Source organism: Aulonocara stuartgranti (assembly GCF_965226115.1).
Source record: "Aulonocara stuartgranti genome assembly, chromosome: 2".
Lineage (NCBI taxonomy): Eukaryota > Metazoa > Chordata > Actinopteri > Cichliformes > Cichlidae > Aulonocara > Aulonocara stuartgranti.
The window spans coordinates 34,764,633-34,784,026 of record NC_138940.1 but is presented as its reverse complement, the minus strand read 5'-3'; the positions used below and the strand labels follow the sequence as shown (position 1 = coordinate 34,784,026).

At 40.5% G+C, this 19,394-nt stretch overlaps 2 protein-coding genes across 6 annotated transcripts; one reads left to right on the top strand and one right to left on the bottom strand.

Annotated features, from left to right (window-relative positions):
• stx5a (syntaxin 5A) lies at positions 1 to 11,265 on the top strand. 5 transcript variants are annotated; one of them, XM_082550191.1, is made up of 12 exons: positions 1 to 25; positions 4,900 to 5,111; positions 6,168 to 6,241; positions 6,489 to 6,544; positions 6,644 to 6,714; positions 6,814 to 6,930; positions 7,522 to 7,578; positions 7,675 to 7,756; positions 8,889 to 8,975; positions 9,109 to 9,212; positions 9,342 to 9,463; positions 10,014 to 11,265. In XM_082550191.1, the coding sequence occupies exons 2-12, from the start codon at positions 5,049 to 5,051 to the stop codon at positions 10,171 to 10,173; spliced, it is 993 nt and encodes a 330-aa protein (XP_082406317.1). In that variant the 5' UTR covers positions 1 to 25; positions 4,900 to 5,048; the 3' UTR covers positions 10,174 to 11,265. The 5 variants fall into 5 exon arrangements, with proteins under 5 accessions (XP_082406317.1, XP_082406318.1, XP_082406316.1 ...); XM_082550192.1 differs by lacking the exon at positions 1 to 25 and adding an exon at positions 4,357 to 4,472 and having other exon boundaries at positions 6,171 to 6,241; XM_082550190.1 differs by lacking the exon at positions 1 to 25 and adding an exon at positions 4,359 to 4,472.
• Positions 11,266 to 14,536: 3,271 nt separating this feature from the next.
• Positions 14,537 to 16,985, bottom strand: LOC309716432 (protein RD3). Its single transcript, XM_082550231.1, has 3 exons — positions 16,724 to 16,985; positions 16,136 to 16,443; positions 14,537 to 15,335 (listed from the first exon to the last, which is right to left on the bottom strand). The coding sequence occupies exons 1-3, from the start codon at positions 16,727 to 16,729 to the stop codon at positions 14,960 to 14,962; spliced, it is 690 nt and encodes a 229-aa protein (XP_082406357.1). The 5' UTR covers positions 16,730 to 16,985; the 3' UTR covers positions 14,537 to 14,959.
• Between the last annotated feature and the right edge of the window lie 2,409 nt (positions 16,986 to 19,394).

Sequence of the window (19,394 nt, the reverse complement as noted above, 5' to 3'; positions counted from 1 at the left end):
ACTTGGAACGCTGACTCATGTAAAGGTATTCTAGTCCAAGAATAAAACTACCATCATTTATATGATGTGGGGTTTTTTTATTTAACCTTTATTTATACAGGTAGTCCACTGGGGCTCAATGTCTCATTTACAAGAGAGACCTGTTTCAGAAAACCATATTAAAATATATAGTGCTTTCTGGACCCAAAAGCAGTCACTGAAAGAAACAGGAACAAAGGGGAAATATTTATTCTGACTGATATGAGCCAATAAGTAAAACTACCAAAGACCCCACAAGGAACAGGCAGGGAACTCCAGTAACAAACAGAAATAATATCAGACAAAAAGAAACACACGCGTGAGCTAATTAAGGAGTGAGAATACAGCTGGGGAAACAATGCACAGGTGAATAGAATCCATATAACGAGACAAGGGGGTAAGTAAAAAATAAATACAGAGGACAAGAGACAAAAGATCAGTAGTAGGTCTTTGTTTGCTGATGATGGTGTGTTATGGAAAAAAGGAAGGCAAATAAATATGGTGGTTGAGTGGGGATTTGACTGGGGATTCAGGTTTTTGGTGGAAAAGACAAAAATGATGTTCTTTACAAAAAGAAAAGAAAAGTGAGTGAGACTTTGACATTGAAACTGTATGACGAGGTAATTGGGAAAGTGAGCTCTTTTAAGTACTTAGGTGTTGTGTTTGATTCAAGACTGACATGGAGGGAGCATATTGACCAGATTGAAACCAAATGCAAAAAAGTTATTAATGTTATGAGGTGTGTAGCTGGGAGGGGTTGGGGAGTGAGCTCTTATGCTTTGAAAAGACTTTACCAGGCATTAATTAGATCGGTCTTTGATTATGGGTGTGTGGCATATGGTTCAGCAGCTCCTTCTGTGTTGAGACGTTTGGATGTTCTTCAATCGGAAGCCCTTAGAGCAGGGCTGCCCAATCCCAGTCCTCGAGAGCTACTATCCTGCAGCTTTTAGATGCATCCCTACTCCAACACAGATGAATCAAATGGTTTGATTACCTCTTCAGCTTGCCATCATGTTTGGCAAAGGCCTGATAACAAGCCATTCATTTGATTCGGGTTCACCCGAAAGACAAAACGCCAAAACACAAACTTAACAATGTGGTGTATGCTGTACAGTGCAGCGAGGAATGCTCAGACCTCTACATTGGAGAGACCAAACAGCCACTTCACAAGCGCATGGCACAACACAGAAGAGCCACCTCCACAGGACAAGACTCAGCAGTCCATCTGCATCTGAAGGATAAAGGACACTCTTTCGAGGATGCCAATGTTCACATTTTGGACAGAGAGGACAGATGGTTTGTAAGAGGAGTGAAAGAAGCCATCTATGTCCACTGTGAGCGACCATCTTTGAACAGAGGCGGGGGTTTACGACACCAACTCTCTGCCATCTATAATCCAGTTTTGAGATCCTTTCCCAGACGCCTTAACGCCCACTCACATCCTGGGCCATCTGATCTCAGGAATTCGCATGATAAGGTGGGGCCAGGTTTCACAATGAACACACCCGAAACTCTGGCTGATTGGGACCCACGCCCAGTTTCACACCTTGGCTCAGGCGATTAGAGGATCATCAGGGGGTCCTTTTGTCCCTCTGTGGGGGGACACTCCCACTAGGTTTATATCTGGGACTCTCCACCATTTGACCTTAGAACTGAAGAAGCTTCTCGGATGAGAGGTGAAACGTCTTCAAGCAACTTAAAGAAGTCCAGACGCTTTTCTTTCCAAGCTCCTTTGACTACGATGACCTGGATGACTGAGAACCTTCACAGACAAGAAGTCAGAAGGATCATTTTGGAAAGGTGGGGAATCAGTGGGCTAAGGAGTGTCAAGTGTATGAACTTAAAATATGTCCTGCAGTAGTGTTCCCTGTGGTTCCTTCATGGTTATTCGCGACCCCTCCTGTGGACTGGTACTTGCTGGATCTGAAGAGAAAATTGAAAGGAAGAGTCTATCTTGTTTCAGCATTTCATTTTCACAGCTTGAATGAATACCCTGAGTGTATTCATGTGTTCACGGATGGTGCTAAAAGTCCAGATACTGGAATTACAGGGTTTGGAATAGCAGTTCCGTCAAAAAATATTGAAATAAACAGACGCCCTTCGGATGGACTGGCAGTGTACACGGTTGAAATGGTAGCATTGAAATGGGTAGAGTGTTCAAAAATCAGGCAGGTGGTAGTATGTTCTGACTCGGCAGCTGTTCTTTAAAGTCTACAATCATTTTGTTCGAAGACAAGGCAGGGTATGCTGTATACTATTCTGGAGACTATAAGCAGAATTAAGTGTTGTGGTAGCAATATTGGCTTTCTTTGGGTGCGAGATCATGTAGGAATGAGTGGAAATGAAAAGGTGGATAGGTTGGCAAAAGGAGCGTTGACTAAAAATAGGACTGAGATGGAAATTAAAAGCAGCGGATCTGAAGCAAAAGGTATTGTTTGGAGGCAAGTTGTTCAGGAGTGGCAGAAGCGGTGGGATTCAGGGAGTAAGGGCAGGCAATTGTATCATAAGGAGGTGGCAAGGTGTCGGTTGTATAGGGGTAATAGGAGAGAAGAGGTGGTCATTACCAGGCTTAGACTGGGACATTGTGCATTAAATAAAACACTACAGATGATAGGAGAACATGAGACGGGGCTTTGTGGAGTGTGCCAGGAGGAGGAGATGGTAGAGCATGTAATACTGCGGTGCAAGGGTTATGATGTGGAGAGGAAAGTTCTGCAGAATAGATTGAAGGAGCGGGGAATTGGGAATTTAATCTGAAGAGTGTGTTGGAGGGTAGTAGGGCACAGGTGAGGGAACTGGTAGGGTTTCTGAAGGATATAGGTGTTTATGAAAGAGTGTAGGGTCTTTTTTTTTCTTTTTTCTTTTTTTTTTTTGTATTGTTTTTTTGGAAACAGATTTTAAGCTCACTGTCTGACCCATACTCCGGAACAGTAGGAGGCGGTAATGCTCCTTTACGTTGGTTGCCAACCGCCGTTAAACACGAAGAAGAAAAGCTCAGTAGTGAAAAACAAAAATTGATGAATGGTGACATTACGTTTGCTGCAGTAAGGTATTACCATTGTAGTTGTAATATTTCAGTTTCTGAGGGATCGGTATAAGTGTTATTGATAGTAGGAATACTGAAAACAAGATTCCTCATATGTTGTGTTTATTTGATTAACAATTCGCCCACCCTCTTTTTTTTCTTTTCTTTTTTTTTACTTTGAGTGCCACAATCAGGTAAATCTCCATTTACAGTTTTACAACAACTTTCTTTTGCAAATTAAAAAAAGAAAAAGGTTGTGGCTAAAGGGATACAGGACTGACATTGGAGGGTTTTTATTTTGAATGTAAACTCTCTGGCCAATGCATTGGGTATACCTGTTTAACCGCTTGTTAACAAAAGTATCTAATCAGAAAATGACATGGCAGCAGCTGCTTTTATGCAGACATGGTCAAGAAGAGCTGCTGAAGTTCAAACTGAGCATCACAGTGGGGAAGAAAGATGACTTAAGTGACTTTGAACTTGGCATGGTAATTGCTGTCAGACATACTGGTCTGAATATTCCAGAAACTGCTATCCAGGGTTTTCAGAGAATGCTTCAAAAAGAAAAAAAATCGAAGAATAGCCAAACTATTTGGAGCTGATAAGAAGGCAATGGTAATTCAAATAATTACTTGTTACAACCAAGGTATGCAGGAAAACATCTCTGAACGCACAATATGTTGAACTCCTCAGCAGCTGGGATACAGCAGCGGAAGACCACGCCTGGTGCCACTCCTGTCAGCTAAAAACAGGAAACTGCGGCTTCTTGATGTACACTCACACACCACGTCATTAATTACTCCGTACTAGTACTGGGTTATATTGTTTCTATCTAAATCAGTTGTTTTATTTCTATTCTGGATTATTATTTTTAGTTGTATAAATCATTTTAATATAAGTATTTCAGTGGAACAAAAATTGTTTGGGGAAAAGGTATGACAATACAAACACAAAATGTATTGAAAACGGAAGATTCAGACATGTAGACATTATATTCTAAACATCATATCAATACCTGGTGTGACCAAGTTTGTTTGTTTTTTTAAAAAGTGTCCTTTCTATTTATATTCTTTTTTTTTTGAGTTGATTTTGTAAGTGGATAATGTTACTTTAGTTGCTTTAGTCTTAGTTTTAATTTGAATTCTAAATAATAGCTTTATTTGTCATTTGCTGACTTCGTTTTCAACTAAATGTCCGCATTTCTTTCTGAACTGAAGCGTCGATTCCTTTGTGCCGCTCACATCAGTAGATTTGTCGACCCCTGGTGGTAGTAACTCGGTACTGCAGACATTTTTCCATGCTCGGTAAAGTAGACGTGGCAATGACGTCAGTACCGGAAATGACCCGGATCGGAACTTTAACTCCTGGGTATACTAGTCTTCACCAGAAACACCGACGGGTCTGATAATATTTTGCGATACCGATTCAGGTGAGTTGAACCCCATCTAGCTTTGTTTATTAAATAAATTTAAAACTCGCACCGTCAATTTTAGTTGGCTTTCACCGAGGTGAGATTGGAGGGACCGTTCGAAAACTCCCGTTAGCTCTCTGGAGCTAACGTTAGCCCGCGGTTAGCCGGTCAGGCCATGATCAGCTGTGTGTCGTGATGGGCGGCCTTCACACAAACAGACCCAGTCCAGGCTCCAAATAATCATCGTTACCTAATGATATATATATTTAACTTGCCTGTTTATTTATATGAGCTTTAGCACAGTTATTTGGGCCTTATTTCCACGCTGTCGCGGTCTTTGTGACTAGCTTTTGGCTACCGAATCTCCTGAATTTGTGTTTTATCTGTTGAATTTGAAGCTGTCGGCCCGGAAAGCTAACAAGTGACTTTTTTTTAAAAATTTCAGACATGAATGATAACCACCTTTCGATGTGAATTTGTCCGTACACCGCGAGGTCTTAGTATTTATCAATCAGACAGACCCCAGGAGGAGGAACCGGCTGCCCGGGTGGTGTTTGATCTATAGCGGGCAGGTGACTCACTATCAGCGGCAGCATGACGTGCCGTGACCGGACACTCGAGTTCCAGTCAGCGTGTAAATCTCTCCAGGGCAGACAGGTATGTTGTGTCTTTAAAAAAAAAACAAAAAAAAAAAAACAGCCACGTCCCTACACTCAGATTTATTCTAATTTATTTATTTTTTTGTAGTTATTGGGGGTTTTTTTTTTCTCAGTTCAATCTATTTACATAGTGGTTTTGCTCGTTTTTGCTTAGTTTTTATTATATTCCATGATAGGTTTACTTGAAGTTGTGCACGATTTGATAAGAGTTACCAGAATCTTTTTAACACATACAGCTAAAATGCAGTGATGCAGATCGGTTTTGGTAGCACTGTATAATTTTGGGCTTGGCTTTTAGTTTTGCTTTTTGTTCCTTGTTTACTCCTCTCGGTAAATCCCCCAAATAACAGTGTCAAAATGTTTTTTACTTTCTTTAAAAAAAGAAGGTAAATAACTATCAGTCAGTGTGTCTGGTAATGCAAACATAATTATGTCAGTGTTTATGTGAGATGATGCAAAAACACATTTGGAAGTGATTTTTGTTTACTGAGAGGTAGAGCTTTTTTCTCTACCTCTCAGTAGTTTTTCCTCTCTCAAAATGGGCCTTTTAGGTGTGACTTCTCAAACTTTGGCTACTTAATATAGAAACATCTATCCCAAAAACACATTTTAAGTGTGTTTTCACATTTAACTTGTGCTGGTTACTAGTTAGAAATATTTCTGTCACAGTCCTGATTATTTTTCTTTGGAGGAAGGTTGATGATTTAAAAAAAAAAAGCCAAATTCAAATGATCTTGTGTATCTTATATTTTTAAGTGACCACATTCTCTTTTTTTATTATATTAACACTCCAAATATTATGCCATTAGACATTTTACTTTTTGGCATGTTTAAGTTTTTATTTTAAAAACAAAAAGTCAGAACAGACTGGATTATTATTTTATCATGATAAAAAAAAAATCCAAATTCTTTGACTTCTTGATTCATTTAAAATCAATTCTCAAAGTCCTGCTTATCATAATTTATGTCTTACCCCCCCCCCCCCCCTTTTTTTTTTTTTTTTTTTTTTTAAATGTTTCTGGCCATCTCATCTGCTTCTTTGTACCTCCTGTAGCAGAATGGAGTCCAGCCCAGTAAACCGGCACTCAGTGCCCTCAGGCAGCGCAGTGACTTTACAGTTATGGCCAAGTAAGTTCCACAAAGTCTGTTTTCGCATATGTTTCCTCATTTTATGTTTATTTGCGGTTCCTTTATTTTCATATTCACTGTTGAATTAGCTATAATATTCATATAATGAATTTAGCATATAAATGGTTTAATACCCGTTTCTCTTACCTTTAGTTAAAGAGTTGTACTAAAGAGATTTGAAGCAAATATAATTATTGGTTCTGTGACTAGTAGAGAAAGTTTAACCTCTGTTTTTGTCTCCTTGTAGGAGAATTGGGAAAGACTTGAGCAATACATTTGCCAAACTGGAAAAGCTCACAATTTGTAAGTGTTAATTTTAATGTAATTTCAGCTTCATTTCAAATTTCTGAGTGTGATATCATCCAAAGTGCTGACCTAGATGATGTTATTTTCATGTTTTAGTGGCAAAAAGAAAATCTCTGTTTGATGACAAGGCGATAGAAATCGAGGAGCTGACATACATCATTAAGCAGGTGAGTTGAGCTGTCACTCTTCAGTAAAGCATGTCAGTCCTTTTTTATATCTAATGAAACTTTATATTATAACTTTCCCTTCTTTTATTTGTCTTTTAGGACATTAACAGTCTAAACAAACAGATAGCACAGCTGCAGGACTTGGTGAGGTCCCGTGGAGCTCCAGGTGGCCGACACATTCAGACCCACTCAAACACTATAGTGGTGTCATTACAGGTATATTTTTGTACTGTATTTGTGCAAATCCTGCTGCTTTTTGTTGTTGTTTGCGTTTTGTTTTTGCTTATTTGGATCAGAATGAGTGCAAGATGACTGCAGATGAGAGCTCTATCTATATTTTGCACCCTGTCCCCTTCCTGGTCATAACCTTTAGATATGACTTAATTTCTCAGTATCTCATCTCTCATATCTGTAGGTAGTTGGTATATATTCCTAAATATATGTATATATTATATACACTGTATATAGCATATATTCTGTTTTTTATTTCTGTACCAACGTTTTGTTTTGGGGTTTTTTGTTTGTTTTTTTTGCATCAAGACCCCAAGATAAATTAATCATTTGTTTAAAAAATTGACAAAAATTGTGATTCTGATTCTGAATTTGAAGTTGATCTAAAAGGAAACAACTTTGAACCTTTCTGTAAAACTTTGTGTACAATTTTAAAATCAAGAAAAGATGTAGTTATTGACTGAGAGAATGCGAATTTTCTGTAGTTTTGGGTTTTGTTTTTCCTTCTTTTCTTTTTTTAAATGGTAACAAAAGTGAATCGGCACCTCCTTTAACTCTGTCATTCTTTGTCTGTAGTCCAAGCTGGCATCGATGTCCAATGACTTCAAATCAGTCCTAGAAGTCAGAACAGAGGTGAGAGCTGCGTCAGCACACAAAAGCAAACAATGCTAATACCTAAAGCTCTGGATAAGGTGAAGGTTTCTTCTCTCTTTGACTCTTGTTCTTCAGAACCTGAAGCAGCAGCGCAGCAGGAGAGAGCAGTTCTCCCAGCCTCCGGCGTCGTCTTCTCCTCTCATGGCCAACAACTTCAGTAAGTCTCTCCACATCTCAGCTTCACGCTTCAAGTTGCTCATTCAGATTTTTAACAAGGGTCTCATATGAAAGTAAATGGCTACAGCAGGTTAACAAAGCATGTTTTGTAGTTTAATTAAGGCGTGTTCACTCTATCCTGAATATTGTTTGTGTGAAAAGTTCTGTCTTAATCGTTTTGTGGACCTTTAATGTTGCACATGTATAAACTGACGTGCAGCGCTAGTAATACAGACAAGGGTAAAAGAGGACCGTGAACATGGCTGGCTTCACACTGCCTGCTGTAATGTCACATTTATATCACCTGTATTCTCTGAAAGTGTGAACTTCCCACTAGTAATGAGAATAATCATTGCTCAAAGCATACAAAGTGTGTATTAGAGTGAACACACCGTGAGTATTTCTTTGTTGTGTCGTGGAGGAAAATACTCGACGTCTGGCTCCTGCTCAGTTCATCATTCTGCTAAAATGAATGATTAAACGTTTTGCCGAGCAGGCTTCTTAACAGAGACCCTTTAATGAACGCACCGAGCTCCAGTGCTTCCTGTACGTGCATTTACACAGTTGGTAAAATGTTCATAAATTCACTTTATTTTAGCGTTTTTGGCCAAATATCAAGCAAAATGCTCATTGTGAATGCCTAGAGATTTTACAAAGAAAAAAAGATGGATATTAAGACTGGTTTCATTATTTTAAATATATAATTGGCTCGATTCTAATCTCTGAAATGATGCACTCAGCATTTAGTTATCTTGATGGATGATGGTATAAATATTTACATTTCTCTACTTGTTTGTGTTATTACCTGCTAAAAGGTACATGGGTATAAACCCTACGGTAGAAAACCATAAGCATAATAAATCACATATTAACAGAATATATAGTTTTTCTGTGCTTGTGCACACATTTCCTTATTTCTGTTTTTGGCGTACTTGCACTGAGCATGTTGTTTGATGGTTAGGTGTTTTGTTTTTTCCTTCATTTTCAAAAACGGCACTGGTTGTGGATAAGTTTTAAATACCAGTGTACTTTTCAAAACAGCAGCTGTTGTGATAGGGAACTGCTGGCAGTCCTTGTGAATGATTATTACTGTATTTGGTCATCTGTAATGCAAGAATTACAAAATATTTTAGGGAGCCGCAAAAAAGGGGCCCAGGAGCCGCATGCAGCTCGTGAGCCGCGCAATGACTACCAGGGCTATACAACCGCAAATTACAAAGGTATTTCCCGGGAACGTCTCGACTCTCCAAGCGGGTATAACTAGCTACTGTATGTGCCCGCTGTTCTTTCTGCTTTCCGCCCGTACCATAGAGGATTTCTGTGATCACGTGTGTGTGTTTTGTGTCTCTGCAGATGGCTCGGTCCTGATGCAGGAAGAGTCCCGGAGCCGGGGGGATGTTGCTATCGATATGGACTCTCCAAGTAATCCTTTGCAGCTTCAGCTTATTGATGAGCAGGTAGGGTGTTGGTGTTTGTTTGCTGAAGTCAGACAGGTGGCTCAAAAAATTTATTCTGTTGTCAAACTTGACTGACTTTTATCCAAGATTAGCTAAATATTAGACTAAAATGCTGTGTTGTGGCAACAGGACTCGTACATCCAGAGCCGTGCAGATACCATGCAAAACATCGAGAGCACCATCGTGGAACTGGGTTCCATATTTCAGCAGCTGGCGCACATGGTCAAGGAGCAAGAGGAGACCATCCAGAGGTGAGGAAGAGATTGAGACAGATGAGGTTCAGTAGGATAAAAGAACGTGTCACACAACTGAAAGAAAGGACTGGAAAAACAATCTTGCTGGAAAAAAAGCCTGAAACATAAAAGCACTTTTTTTTTCTTTTTCTTTTTTTTGGTCCTGTGTTGGGATAAAATTATATAACAAATGTATTCTTGGAACAATTCAGCAAGTAAAACAGATCAGCACGTATTGACTACAAGTCTTCATCAGGGTCTGACAAATACTCATCAGTCAGGATTCATTAATAGCCCTGGAAGGCAATCAACCTACACCAATTTTAACCGCTAGAGGGTGTTAAAATTTAAAAGACAGAAGCCCATATATATCAAAGCAATAACAAATCTTAGCAATTTTCTATTTAAAATAAACAAATAACAAACTAAAGCAGAACTGAAAAAAATTGATTTTATTTATTTTTTTGCATTAGTGGTGTAAGTATTGGTGTAATATCTTAGTCTTTGAAATAAAACAAGACTGATTAGAGATAAAAACTCTTCTCACTGCTCCGTTTCCTTCTCACAGGATCGATGCTAACGTGGAGGACACCCAGCTGAACGTGGAGGCTGCCCACACAGAGATCCTCAAATACTTCCAGTCGGTCTCCTCCAACCGCTGGCTGATGATCAAGATCTTTCTGGTCCTCGTGGTCTTCTTCATCATCTTTGTCGTCTTCTTTGCTTAAAGGAATGAGGAGCGGGGAAACGGTATCGAATGAGGGAGAATAAAATTAAAGCTAGACTAAGAGGATGTATTTCGAGACTCTTCTATCACGATTTCATGGAGGCTTTTGGGATCCACTCGAATACGGACCTGTCGTTTTGTCCCAAGCCACAAACTTTTCAGTCTTAATTTGACTCTTCAATGGAAAATGAAGATGTTGAACTCTCGAATAAAACAAATAAATGATCTTTGAATCCCCACTTTAAGAGCAGAAAGCTGCTCTGTATCCTACATTGACCAACTATTCATAAGCATTTAATCAAAATGGCTCTAATTTAATGGTTTGATTCTGCAAACTGTCTTATGGTTGTTTTGTTTAACCTCTTTTACCACACGTCATCCTTTATAGTAAGTATTACAAAGCCAAACTTTACAACTGGACTTGCTCCTCAGATTATGTTGCTTCATATTTTACCTGCTTTTTACTGGAACCACATGACTGTCTCTCATTTATCAGCAATTCCTAACCTTCTACCATCCAAAACTGATGTGGATTTTTTTTTTTTTTTTAAATCTTTATTTGCTGTTTTGTTTCATTTGCCAAATTGGTACCGTTGTTGAACTGTGACACAATACAAGGAAACTCGCTGTGGCACAAGTAGGCAGTCATAGCCAGATGAAGGGAGGTTTGCAGTGTAACTGAAGAGTGAGCTGTGAGAAATGTTATATAACGGCACTGTTTTAAATGAAGCTGTGTGGTGAGCAGCCTTCGCAGAGGTTTAATGGAAGAAAAGGTTTAAACCTCACTCACTGAGTGCTGCAGGAGGATCAGTGCGTATGAAGGGGTAAGCGCTGGTTGTAAAGTCACACGATCGGCCACGTTCCCTGGAAGTGTCTGGTTGGATGCCTGTGCGCATCCATTATCTACCTAATGTACAGGATGTTATTTAAATGACCACAACTTTTTAAAAGAAACATTTTTTCTCTTTTTTTTTCTTTTGCTCTTTCTTTTTTTTTTTTTTCTTTTAGCCAAATGCCTTGACTTCAGTGTATAAAGTTGAAATAGTTATGAAGATGTATTGATAAAGTGTGCATTAATAAAACAGTAATGGGGTGCTGGCATTCACGTGTGGGATTTTCTTGGGATAAGAGGATTAGTCAGCAGAGCTTTAATTAGCTGTAACAAATGCTGCAGTTTATATTTGGCCTTTTATTCTTTATTTTCATTTATAACAATGCAGACAGATATGCATTTAAACATTAGCCTCAAATGTTAGCTAAACATCTATTTAAAACAAAAAAAGAAGACATTTTTGTGTAAAAGAAGTGTTTTAATTGCACAGACAAGATCAGAAAATTGGTTATTTATTACCTTAAGTACATGTTGTATTACAGTAAAATCATACGTGAGTCTAATTATTTTCTGCTTTACTTGACGGGAGAGCATCTGTTAACTGAGCTGGTGATCTGGAGCCAAACTGTGGCTGCTGAGTCTGCAGAAGAAAGCTGTCCTGTCTGTTATGTAACAAGTTTTAGTTCATGTGATGTGTTTATGATTCATCAGAGAGCCCTTACAGTATGGGTTTGAGTTTATAGATGCCATAAGCTTGAGCAAAGTTTAACTCAACATACTAAATAGGCTGTCATGGACATATCCTTATTTTCTTAGGTTTCTTGTATACTGAAACCTAATTTTCTTAGGTTTCTTGTATACTGAGCATCAACCAGTTATACTGGTTGATGCTCAGACATGGTCTGAGTTTCAAAATATTAAGTTGGTAGCCAGCAATTCAGGATTCAGACTGCTTTAAATGTTCTTTTTTCCACTTCCATATTCTTTAGTCTGTTTCGTGTCAACCCAGCTTGTGGTGGTGTACAACCCAGTGTACTCCTAATGCCAGTCCCAAGTCCAGATAAATGGGAAGGTTTCATCAGGAAGAGAAGGAAGGGTAGAGGTGGTAGTCAAGGGAGTGATAGTGGATATATCAAAAAGGTGTTGAAGATGGAGCTGCCAGGTAGGAGGAAGAGAGGAAGACCACAGAGATGGTCTCTGTGGTCATGAAGAAGGGCATGCAGAGCGTTACTGTGACAGAGGAGCATGGTAGGGATAGGATGAGATGGAGGCAGATGATCTGCTGTGGCAAGGGTCCCGTTAAAAGAAGGAGGATCTGTATTTACCACTTCAGATACAGAAACCTCACCCATCCGTTACCAGACAAAAGTGGTTTTAAAGGGAGATGAGCTAACATAAAAACTGGTTCCAGGCCCAGAATGAGACAAAGCAGGATTATTTTGAAATGGAAATCAGGAAAGGGTACTTGAAATATGGAAATGAGCATAACAGGTCGTGTCAGATTTGGAACAGCTATTTATTCCCTTTAGTATTTTTGGTCTTATGTAGGTAAAACAGTATCAGCAGTTTCTAATTTACCCACCAGGACCACAAAAGGCTGCTGACATCTTAAAGCCAGCACAGACGGTGTCCTCTGCTATATAAAACACTGCATAGACACTGTTACAGCAGTCAAACGGATCCGGGCTTATCCCAACCAAAAGCCCTGGATGACCCGGGAGGTCAGGCAGCTGCGTTCAGGTCTGGCAACAGGGATTACTACACCACAGCCCGATCCAACCTGAAGAGAGGCATCAGAGAGGCAAAGGGGGACTATAGGAGGAGGATCGAGGACCATTTGAAGAGTAATACCAGCCGGCAGGTGTGGCAAGGCATCCACCACCTAACCAACTATAAGATCAATCTCGGAGCTGCGGACGGTGACCTGGAGCTGGCAGAGGAGCTGAATATCTTCTTTGCCCGCTTTGAGACCAGGGTACCGGAGGTATTGGAGCCACAGCAGCAACACGCCACCCATAGCAGCACCACCCTCACCCTGGAAGAGCACGAGGTGAGGCGCATGCTGCAGGCTGTTAACCCGAGGAAGGCGGCGGGTCCTGATGGTGTGCCAGGTCGAATATTGAGGGATTGTGCAGGACAGCTGGCTGGGATCTTCACCAGGATTTTCAACAAATCCCTCGCACAGGCGACTGTCCCACTCTGCCTGAAGTCCTCCACCATAGTCCCCTTGCCTAAGAAGCCCCACATCACCGGCCTGAATGACTACAGACCGGTGGCACTCACCCCAGTGGTAATGAAATGCTTTGAGAAGCTGGTCCGCAGACACATCACAGCAGCCCTGCCCCGCAGCCTGGATCCACACCAGTTTGCCTACAGAGCAAACCGATCCACGGAAGACGCTGTAGCCACAGCACTCCATGCTGCATTAACTCACCTGGAAGAGCATGGTAGCTATGTGCGGATGCTCTTCGTGGATTACTGCTCAGCTTTTAACACCATCCTTCCACACAAACTGGTGGCCAAGCTACAAGACCTGGGGCTTCCATACAGCACCTGCATGTGGATCAATAGCTTCCTCTCGGGCCGTAGACAGAGAGTCAGAGTTGGCCATCACACATCCTCAGCCCTGAGTCTCAGCACTGGCTCACCCCAGGGCTGTGTGCTCAGTCCACTGCTCTACTCTCTCTACACACACGACTGCACTCCTCGCCACCACAGCAACATCTTTGTGAAATTTGCAGATGACACCACAGTGGTGGGGCTCATTTCCAAGGGAGACGAGTCTACGTACAGAGACGAGGTGGAGCAGCTGACGTCATGGTGTAAGGCCAATAACCTCCTCCTCAACACTTAAAAAACCAAAGAACTCATAATAGACTTCAGAAGGAAAAAGGCAGAGATCCAACCACTATTCATAAATGGGGACTGTGTAGAAAGGGTGGCAAGCTTCCGCTTCCTGGGAGTCAATATAGAGGAGAACCTTTCCTGGAGTGTGAACACCTCCGAGCTGCTGAAAAAGGCCCAACAGAGACTGTACTTCCTGAGAATTCTCAGGAGGACAGAGACTGCTGGTGTCCTTCTACAGAGCCACCATTGAGAGTGTTCTAACTTACTGCATATGCATCTGGTACACTAGCTGCACAGGGGCTCAGAGGAAAGCACTCCAAGGGATCATTAACACCGCCCAAAAGATCACTGGCTGCCCTCTCCCCACACTGGAAGTTCTACACAACGCCCACTGTTTTAAAAAGGCCCAAAACATCATAAAAGACACCTCACATCCTGGCCACTCCCTGTTCGAACTGTTGCCCTCAGGCAGACGGTACAGGGCAATCAGAGCAAGGACTAATAGACTCAAACACAGCTGTTATCCAACTGCAATAACACATCTGAATACTACAAAAAAATGTCCATCACGCCACTCTTGTGTTAATCTATGCACGGTCTGAAGCATGTGTGTGGGAATGTATGTGAATGTTTTACTGTTATATCTTATTAGTATTTTAAGTATTCTATCTATTTTATTTATTGAATTTTATTGTTTTATTTATATTTTGATATTGCTAGGGATGATGCAATGATCGGGGACCATTCTTAATTTCGTTGTTCTCATGACAATGACAATAAAGTTTCTGATTCTGATTCTGATTCTGAACCATAATTCTTTTAGATTTACCTAAAGCTGCCAGTGAGCAAATCTACTTAAGTCCTTTCTCTTGAATTTTTTTCTTCATCTTTTGAAATAAGGAAGAAAATAATTTTTTTAAGTTTTCCAGATTTTTATTTGACCCATTTTTTAATGGCAGCTACTTCCACTTCTCCCTTTCTTCCTCATTAATGCTTGTCTTGTACAAACTGGGCTCACCTAGTCTTCTCTGTGACTCTCCTAGTTTCTCCTCCCCTCCCTTGCACATGTCCCTCTGCTTTATTTCTCCCCTGACTCCCCTCACTTCTCTCACCCATGAGCACTCTGCTCTATAGGGGTGATCTCTGGCATGCTCTTACTCCTTCCCTTCCTCGCCCTGGCTTTGATTGCTTCCTCCTCCTCCCCTTCTCCATCCTCCTCCTCATCAGACCATTCCACTTGCTGCTGCAGGTTCCCCCTGGAGCCTCTCAAGTTGCTGCCCTTTGGGAAATACCCCGTGCGGAATTTTGTGCGGAAAGTGACAAAGGAGAGGCTTTTGCTGCGCTGCTGCTTCTCAAACACCACTTCCTGGGTCGGAACCTCATCGTTTCCGTTCGCCTCATCCACACAGTCACGCAGCACTGAGCGAAAGAGCCGTGGAACCTCGTGAACCTCGGGCTCCATCTGTGACACCAGCCTCCTGAACCTGCAGCAAGAGGGATAGAGTAAGTGTAATATGAGCTGACTTTGATTCACACCCCTTTACAGCCAAGGCAAAACAAAAAGGACACAGCCAACAAAGAGTGTAAGGGTGGAAAATGAAGAATAAATTGGAATGTCACTGTAAGAAAAACACTGGTGGTGTTTGAGGGTGGATAGCCTGCATGAAACTTTTTTTTCTAACAGAGGACGTGTTTGCAGAAGTGACTATTAATGACGGAGTCTCATTGATGACTCTTGCTTTTTTGTCAACTTGTTCATATTTTTGAATCCCACAGATTAATAAAACTGAATATTAGATTTTAAAGCCCTTATATTTACTGATCGCTTTGTCTAAACAACTCTGTTCAGTGATAACACCAATAAAAAAAGTCACATTTGCTTTATTTTAACTGAAAATTCATTCATCATTATGTTGAATTAATTATGGGCATTTACCAGTGAGGGGTAGGGTTAGTGCTGGGTCTTATTTACACCACACCAAAGCAAGCATAGTCGCAGAAACTAGAAAATTGTACATGCATCTTAACCCTCCAGTTTTTCTATTCTCAGATTTACATAAGGGGTTGATATGAACCTCACACAGACATTTAAAAGTCAACTTTTATAAGTATGGCTCTGACAGTATCAGCGAGTTATTGCTTAGTGTGTAAAATGGATTAGACTGAAACCCTGCAGCTCTCTGCTATTTGAAAATGATCTGTAGGTCTTTTAGTTATAGTAACAGTTTCACCGTTATCCTGCCAGATCTCTAGCTCTGTCTCTACCTCTGCCTGTTTTTCTTACCTGACAATCACAGGCCCACACTGTGCAGGAGGGATTTTGGCACAGAGGTCTTGCAGCTCCAGCAGGTCATTGGGAGTGAGCTCATAGGGCTGTGGGGTCGGGGTGGTTGCCAGCCAGCTGTAGTCTGCTGTAGAGGAAGAGCTGCGACGGCGGCGACGACCCTCCGTCGCCCTCTCCAAACGGATGCGTTCAGTGCGCTTCACCATGGCCCCAAGCTCCAGCATCAGGGTGTTGGTTACCAGCTCCTCAGTTGTTCGCTGGCCGGGCACTTTAGGCTCAAGGGAGAAAACAGCGGACCAAGGAAACATCTGGAAAAGACACAAAGAGTTGGTGAAGAAGAGACTAAAAAGTATCTGTCATACGATGATATGACCTTCACCATGTTTGAAGCTATAGTGTTTAAAGCAAAAGCATTAAAATCACCTCAGCACACAGTCTGTAGAGCTGTTTTACACTGGAGTTATCTAAAATCCTCTGAAATCTTGATTGTCTATTTAAGTAAAATGTGGTGCATATGTGAATGCAAACACATTGCATACTGTTCTAACTTCTCTCCTTGTTATCAGATATATATAAATCTTTTCTTACCTTCATGAAACAAGGGTTACAAAGCTGTAGTATCTTCTCTTCTGATGACTATCCAACACTTGTCTGGTAAAACCTCTGTCAGCAGTAAAGTGAGCAGCGGGCCTGCACAGGCTCGCGACATTCAAAGTGGATGAAACTCCTGAGACTCCAGCTGGTGGCTCACAGATACCTGACTGCTTTGCTACCGGTGAAGGTCCCCAGCAGACAGTGCGTGTATTTCTGTGAGGGGTGCGTATTGTGTGTGTGCGAGTTTGGGATTGAGAATACAAGTAATCCTGTATTAATAATGAGTGAGTGACAAGAGGAGATTACCTCGTGACATGAGTGTACGCCTGTGAGAGCCATGTGCGTTTGTGCTTCTGTGTGTGATGGCCAGAATTCAGGTGGGGTATTTATATAACATTTATATAATATTATATATATTTATATAATATTTATATAACAGCATGGGGACTTAATTTTGTTTTGCCACCTTTCTTTTGCATGTTTTTCATGATTTTATATCTTATCTGACGTTAAAGATGTAGTGAAGGTTGCAGGTCACAAACACCTTTCTCTAAGATATTTCAAACCACTTTCAGAGTCTGACAGACTAATTTCTGGACAGTCATGAAACTTAAACCAGCAGAATTTCTGGTTTCAGGCTGATAGGCATACTATTATACCCAGCACAGTCTTTAAAATAGCATCCAGTGGACAGACAATAATCTTTCAAACACACCTGCAATTACCAGACTGTTGTTGGGCTAATGTTACATAACAACCAACCTAATCTCACTTTCTCACACACTCAGGTGTTAGCAGTCTTTCCTGTCGACTTGTACATGGCATTGTATTGGTAACATAAGGTACAGTCTAGTGCCTGGGTTTCCACACCACTCAGCAATGAGCCACCAAATCCCAGATTACATTCAAATCCATAGCCTACCTGGAAGAATACTCATTCTTCCAGGTAGGCTATGGATTTGGCTATGGATTTATGTCAGCTATTACAACCACTCGGTTGTAATAGCTGACATAATCTAATTACAGCTGCTACACTCAGTGACTGAAGGGAAAACAGTTCTTACTGTTATCAACAAGTGTTGCTTGTTTCAATTTATCTAATGCCAGAAAATGCTGCAGCTAAACACAAGATGAGAGCCTAAAGGGTTACATATATTGTCCTGCCTAACATCTGATAAACAAAGTAAAACCATTCAAATACACATTCAGACAGCAGTGGTGGAAGCTGGCAATTTTCATAGGAGTGGCCAAGATGGGGCCATTACTTACACTGGGCAGGGAAAGAAACTGACATGTCCTTTTTTTCTTCTTTTTGTTTTTTGGTTGCTGCGTGGCATGTTGCTGTGGGCTAAATACTCTGCTAAAACATTAAGGCCACATCAGCTGCCTTGGTGCAAATAAAAGTGACAACAGGTCCACTGGAGAGGCAACAACAGGACAACCCTCCAACCCTTTAATAACTGAGTGTGAGCAGTAGTAGACTTTTTGACTTCTCACTGGTTTCATTTGCATACTGAGGCCTGGCTGCCATGTAGAATTATTCCATGTAGACTCATAGATTAATATCCTTTTTGTTGCTGTGTTTATACATCCCCAACCAAATGATAGGCAAACACTCAAGTTTTATTCTCTTTTAATTGTTCAGTACAATTTCAATGGTTTGTTGGACTGTTACATAAATTGAACAACAGCAGAAAGAAAGAAAGAAAGAAAGAAAGGAAGGAAGGAAGGAAGGAAGGAAGGAAGGGAGGGAGGGAGGGAGGGATAAAAGTCTGTGCATATCCTGTTAACTTGAGTTGGGTGGAGTGGCCAAACTTCAGGGGTGGATCCTTGCTTTGCTCCTGCCAGACAGTGGCAGTATGAGAAGATAAGATTTTAAGCTTTCACTCTTAAGAAACCTTTATCATTGGGCTATTTTGCTTATTTACTTGTAAGCATCCCAAAATGTATCCACCAAATATTTTTCTATCAATACCATTTTAATCTCTTAAAGTACATATTGTACAACTGTTCAACAATTATACTTAAGGATGTTGTATATTCTTTCATAAATCAGGCAAACTTTGCACTTTATTCACCTACATTTATAATATTTCTTTGCTAATACCATATTTTCTAATGGTGTTTTTGTTTGTGGTTGTTTTTGGTTGGTCAGTGAATATGTGCGCCTCTGCGTGTGTGTTTCTGCTGAGGTTTAATATTGAAAGTGTTATATACCTAATTCCTAATTCATTTACTACAGTTTCAAATATTATTATATAGCGTAATATACTTTGTTATTATTTATTATAACAGTCATGTAATAAAAATTATTATTATTATACACAGTTAAACTAAATATGAGACAAGCAAACACTAAATTGTGGAAAAAGGTCACTTGATCATCATTTAAATAGACATTAAGAAGAAAAATGCCCTGAAACACAACCACAAGGAAACCCACACTCAATAGCTCTTCACTAATCTCCTGTTAACATCAAACAAAAATAATTTTAAACCTGCAGATTATTTTTTTTTTAGATTCTATGTATAGTTCAGGTGTGGTGGGTTATGTGCGTTCCTTGGGCTGAAAACTAACTTAAACAATAATGTGCAATCAACAACTTGTTGGAGGTGAAGGGAGGAAGACAGGACAGAAAAAAACTGTCCTAATATAGCATAAAAT

Coding starts and splice junctions, on each gene's coding strand:
- stx5a (XM_082550191.1), top strand. CDS start 5,049: ATGACGTGCCGTGACCGGACACTCGAGTTCCAGTCAGCGTGTAAATCT. Junction 6,545..6,643: donor ACTGGAAAAGCTCACAATTT/GTAAGTGTTAAT, acceptor TTCATGTTTTAG/TGGCAAAAAGAAAATCTCTG. Junction 9,464..10,013: donor CAAGAGGAGACCATCCAGAG/GTGAGGAAGAGA, acceptor TCCTTCTCACAG/GATCGATGCTAACGTGGAGG.
- LOC309716432 (XM_082550231.1), bottom strand. Junction 15,336..16,135: donor TGTGGGCCTGTGATTGTCAG/GTAAGAAAAACA, acceptor CTCTTGCTGCAG/GTTCAGGAGGCTGGTGTCAC.